Here is a 5,875-nt window from a genome sequence, read left to right as displayed (position 1 = left end):
CGCGTGAGTGGCAGGTTGTCACCTCATAATTTGAGATGTATTCCGTAAGACCATATCAAGTTTATCCTTTTCGTTGTTGGTTTTTTCCAACAATTCCGTTCTAGCTTTTGGTGTCAGCGTGCTCCCTCAAGATCGTGCTTCCCTTCGTTCACTCCATTCCATTTTTTACTTTTGTTCCAGAGCCATTGTGATGTTGCTCTCTTCAACCCATCTTCTGGTCTTGTCAAGATCATGTTTGACTCATGCTTATCCTTTCAACCGGAGTGTTGTGTCCCTTTGCTCAAGCTCTTTCATTTTATCAAGTTTTTCATCTCTTTTAAACTGGAGTGCTGTCCGAGATCTTTCTTACCCCTTGTTCCATTCATTCAATAGTTCCGGAGGCGGTATGTTGTTGATCTCATCAAGCATCCTATAATCTTGTCAAGTTCTTGTTAATTCCTTCCATTTGCAGTCGGAGTGTTGTCCAAATTATATCATTCTTAATCCTTCTCTATCTTGTTTTAACCGGAGTGGTTTCAATATATATCTTGCCTTTCAACCTCAAGGTTTTTCGCAATGTTCTTTGTTCCTCTCTTCTAACGGAGTGTTTTCAACTTCGTTCATCTCAGTTGTATTCTTTGCTCGAAATTGTTAAACCTCGCAAGGTTCTTTGGTTTCACTCATTGGTAAAAGAAGCAACTTAGTTTTACCTCTTCTCGTTCTCTTCCGTTTTCCCCTCCGGCGCCATTCTAGATCTCAGAACGAGATCCTCTCGTAGTGGTGGAGTGTTGTAACGCCCCGAGACCGTTGCGCCAGGTGTCGTCTAGTTATTCGCCGTCGTTGCCATGTCATGTGCTTGCATGTTGCATCTTGTCATGTCATCATGTGCATTGCATCATCGTGTTTTTCAAACCCTGCATCCGTCCGGGTTCTCCCAGTTCCTTCCGTTGTCCGTTCTGAGCCCAGACACACTTGCACGCGCCCGCGACATGTCCGAAATATTATTTTATAAGTGGCAGGAAAATGTTCTCAGAATGGGTTGAAAGTTGGCATGCGGTGTTGTTTTGTTGTCAGTAGACCGCCTGCCAAGTTTCATCGCATTCGGAGTCCGTTTGATGCCCCAACGGATAAATATAGCGGCAATAGTAGCCGGTCTAACGTCGGACGTTTTCGGTCTCCGGAAACAGTCGCCGGGCCTCCCTCTCTTCTCTTCTCTTAGCTCGAGACCGTCTACACAGCCCACTACCTACCGCCAGGCCCAACCTAACCTCTCTCGTCAGCCCGCGGCACTCTTCGCGCGCGCGTCCGAAAAGTTGTCCCGGACCCGACCCGAGCAGTCGTCACCATTGGGTCCGGATCATCCCCTAACATCTACAAAACATCTTCGTTTTTCTTTTTGGTCTCCCTAACCTATTTATTCGCGACCGTCCGATTATGATCGAAGGGACGAGTTAGCCCCTAAACTTCCCCTCTTTTCCTTATATAAAAACTCCCTAGTCTAAATCTGGACAAAACCCTAACTTCTAGGGAGATGTCCCATCGATCCCTCTCAGCCACCGCCACCTTCCAATCCACCTCATTTTCCCCATCGCTCCAATCAGGATACTCCCCTGCCTTCCCGATCCACCCATCGATCCACCACCCACCATACCTCTCGGCCCGAACCCCGGGCACAGGCATCCAACGTCGCCTCCAGCCACATGCCCACATCAAGCCGCTTACCCAGAGCAAGCAGCAGCCCCGCCGTCCTCAGGCGAGGACCTCCCGTCGCTGGCGACCACCTGTAGAAGGACCAAGCGCCCCTGCCTCTTCCTTCCTCGTCCTTCTCTCCTCCCTCTCTCACCTGCTCTCTCTGTCGTGCAACAGGGAGCCCAGAGGAGTTTTGCGCCGGCCATCCTCGTCCTCCGCGCCTACATCAGCTCGAGGGCAGGATCCCCTCGATCCCGTGCTCTTCGTTGACCGCAGCTCCGGATCAGATCGACCTCACCCTTCCTGTACCTCCACCGCCCGGATTCGCGCCGATCCGCGCCTCCCTCCGTCCCCTGCATCGCCTCGTCGCCGGAGTAGGAGCTCCGTTTGCCAAGCGCCGCGCCCCTGCTTCGTCTCGCTGCGAGAGGAGCAGCGAGTCAGCGCCCAGCCGCCCCAGAGCGAGGACATCGACAAGTCCCGCGCTCATGTTGACCGCGTCGCCAGCGCCTGGGCCACCGCGTCGCCGTTTTCCCCGCACGGCCCAGCTTCGTCTCTGCCAGACTCTTCTCCAGCCGGCCCAAGGTCCTATAGTGAGCCTCAGCCCAGCAATGTTTCCCCCTGTACACTGTTGGGCCGTATTCAGATTCGGCCTGATAGTGTTTTTTTTCTCCCTCTGTTGCGATTGTAGATATTTATCCAGAGTTGGCAGTTTACAGTTTAGCCCTCCAACAACATGCATTTAATATCTCACAAACCTTGCATCAGATTAAAATAAGTTATATATGAAACTTGCTTAGAATTTTGTGTAGATTAATAATTTGCCACTTTCATCTATGTTTAAAATGTTTAAAATGCTGTTTGTTTAAATTTGCTTAAATAACTTGCTAAAATGATTTAATTCAAAACTAAATAACCGTAACTCTGAATTTAATAAACTTTATATGTAAATGGGGTGAAAAAATGCCTAGTTTAACATGGTGGCATCACTTTGCATGTTTAATAACTCTAAAATTATGTTTAGGTCAGAACAGTACCAAACCTAAAATATGCACATGAGGAGTTTCCGAACTTGTTGTTTTGTTGTTCCGGCCTCACTTAAACTTGCCTAGATTAGAAAGTTTTTTTATGCTTCACCTCTTGCCATGCTAACAACATTTAATCTTGATGGGTACATAAACGAGAGAGAACTAAATAATTGATGTGGTGTTCCATCAATATGCAACTCGTTGCATATTGAGCTCCACTTAACTTGTAGTTTTGTTTGTGCCCCTTGCCATGCCATGCATACTTAAACCGGACATGCATCATACTTGTTTGCGCATCATGCCATGCTTATGTGATGGTTCTTTACTATGTTGTGTGCTTCTTTCCGTTGTTTGCTTCTTCGGGTTGGTTCCAGTAACGTCACGTTTGTGAGGATCCGTTCGACTTCGTCCGTGTGTCTTCTTCATGTACTCGTTCTTCTTCCTTGCGGGATCTCAGGCAAGATGACCATACCCTCGAAATCACTTCTATCTTTGCTTGCTAGATGCTCGCTCTTTTGCTATGCCTATGCTGCTATACCTACCACTTGCTTATCATGCCTCCTATATTGTTGAACCAAGCCTCTTACCCACCTTGTCCTAGCAAACCGTTGTTTGGCTATGTTACCGCTTTGCTCAGCCCCTCTTATAGCGTTGTTAGTTGCAGATGAAGATTGAAGTTTGTTCCTTGTTGGAACATGGAGATGTTGTTCCTTGTTGGAACATGTTTACTTGTTGGGATATCACAATATATCTTATTAAATTAATGCATCTATATACTTGGTAAAGGGTGGAAGGCTCGGCCTTATGCCTGGTGTTTTGTTCCACTCTTGCCGCCCTAGTTTCCGTCATATCGGTGTTATGTTCCCGGATTTTGCGTTCCTTACGCGGTTGGGTTATAATGGGAACCCCTTGATAGTTCGCCTTGAATAAAACTCCTCCAACAATGCCCAACATTGGTTTTACCATTTGCCACCTAGCCTTTTCTTTCCCTTGGGTTCTACAGACTCAAGGGTCATCACTATTTTAACCCCCCCGGGCCAGTGCTCCTCTGAGTGTTGGTCCAAACTAGAGCCCCTTGCAGCGCCACCTCGGGGAAAATCAAGGGCTGGTTTTAGTTGTACGGACTGCTCATCTGAGTGTGCCTTGAGAACGAGATATGTGCAGCTCCTATCGGGATTTGTCGGCACATTCGGGCGGTGTTGCTGGACTTGTTTTACCCTTGTCGAGGATGTCTTGTAACCGGGATTCCGAGCTTGATCGGGTCTTCCCGCTAGAAGGAATATCCTTCGTTGACCATGAGAGCTTGTGATGGGCTAAGTTGGGACACCCCTGCAGGGATTTGAACTTTCGAAAGCCGTGCCCGCAGTTATGGGCAGATGGGAATTTGTTAATGTCTGGTTGTAGAAAACCTGAAGTTGACCTTAATTAAAATACATCAACCGCATGTGTAGCCGTGATGGTCTCTTTCCGTCGGAGTCCGGGAAGTGAACACGGTGTTGGAGTCATGCTTGACGTAGGTTGTTCTAGGATCACTTCTTGATCATAGTTTCTCGATCGTGCTTTGCCTTCTCTTCTCACTCTCATTTGCGTATGTTAGCCACCATATATGCTAGTCGCTTGCTGCAGCTCCACCTCATACATTTACCTTACCCATAAGCTTAAATAGTCTTGATCGCGAGGGTGCGAGATTGCTGAGTCCCCGTGACTCACAGATACTTCCAAAACCAGTTTGCAGGTGCCGATGAGTCTGTGCAGTTGACGCAACTAAGCTCAAGGAGGAGCTCGATGAAGATCTTGTCCTTTGTGTTGTTTCGTTCTAGTCGATCAGTAGTGGAGCCCAGTTGGGGTCGATCGGAGACCTTGTCGCATTTGGGGGTTCTTCTTTTATTTTGGTTCTCTAGTCGGACCTTGATTGTATTTGGATGTTGTAATGCTTTACTCATGTATTGTGTGAAGTGGCGATTGTAAGCCAACTATGTATCTCTTTCCCTTATGTATTACATGGGTTGTGTGAAGATTACCTCACTTGCGACATTGCTTTCAATGCGGTTATGCCTCTAAGTCGTGCTTCGACACGTGGGAGATATAGCCGCATCGAGGGCGTTACAAAGTGTTCCATGACATTACCAAAATTATCATCACGGAAGTGTCCACTTCCATGACGAAAAATCACGCGTCATAGAAGTACTTTCGTCAAGGGTGACCGACACGTGGCATCCACCGTAACGGAACGCCGTTAAGCTATTGGGTTGGGTTTTGGATCCGATAACCCGTTAACAGCCCCGACCAATGGGGATTTTCCACGTGTAAAATCATCACTGGCTAGAGGAAACACGTGTCGGCTCATCATTGGGACAGATGTCATCCACTCATTGGACATGAGGCGCCTATGATAGGTCGACATGTGGCACGGCCCAACAGTGGCCCATTCCTGTGAAAAAGGCCGGCCCAGTAAAAATTAACAGGCCGGCCCATATATGGCCTACTTGTATCAGGTCCATTTAAGCCCACAACCCATACGAGATGTGCCAATTCGGCCCGTTAAACATTTGACACCATTGAAGCCCATCGTCAGTTCGAGCCCGTTAACAGTCCGCTATATATTTGGGCTCAATATCGGCCCGATGAGGTTTGGGCCTGTTAACGGCCCATTTAATGGATGGGCCAATTTTTCAGGATGTACATCTTTCGGCCTTTTAGCGACCCATTTAAATGTTGGGCTAATTTCCGGCCCGGTGTGTCTTTCAGCCTGTTGACGGCCCATAAATCTTATGGGCCATTTGTAGTCGGACCTGAGTTTCGGCCTTTTAGCGGCCCATTTAAGTGTTGGGCCAATTTCTAGCCTGGTGTCACTTTCAGCCTGTTGACGGCCCATAAATCAGTTGGGCCAATTGTAGTCGGGCCTGAATTTTGGCCTTTTAGCGACCCATTTAAGTGTTGGGCCAATTCCCGGCCCTCTGTGCCTTTCGGCCTGTTAACAGACCATAAATGAGTTGGGCCATTTGTAGTCGGACCTTAGTTTTGGCCTCTTAACGTCCCATGCCCTTCATGGTCCAATACCAGCCCAGTTTCTCTTTCGGCCTGCTAAAGGCCCACAACACAGTTGGGCCATTTACAATACAACCTGACTTTCAGCCTCTTAGCAGCCCATGCTCTTCATGGTCCAATACAAGCCCGCTGTC

The 5,875-nt window shown here is 48.0% G+C and overlaps 1 protein-coding gene across 1 annotated transcript; it reads left to right on the top strand.

Annotated features, from left to right (window-relative positions):
- Positions 1-1,510: 1,510 nt before the first annotated feature.
- LOC119283606 lies at positions 1,511-3,120 on the top strand. Its single transcript, XM_037563081.1, has 2 exons — positions 1,511-2,258; positions 3,068-3,120. Exons 1-2 carry the CDS (start codon positions 1,511-1,513, stop codon positions 3,082-3,084), a joined length of 765 nt encoding a protein of 254 aa, XP_037418978.1. The 3' UTR covers positions 3,085-3,120.
- The last annotated feature ends 2,755 nt before the right edge of the window (positions 3,121-5,875 follow it).

This window comes from Triticum dicoccoides, chromosome 4A (genome assembly GCF_002162155.2).
Source record: "Triticum dicoccoides isolate Atlit2015 ecotype Zavitan chromosome 4A, WEW_v2.0, whole genome shotgun sequence".
Classification (NCBI taxonomy): domain Eukaryota; kingdom Viridiplantae; phylum Streptophyta; class Magnoliopsida; order Poales; family Poaceae; genus Triticum; species Triticum dicoccoides.
This window is presented reverse-complemented; position numbering and strand designations above follow the sequence as displayed.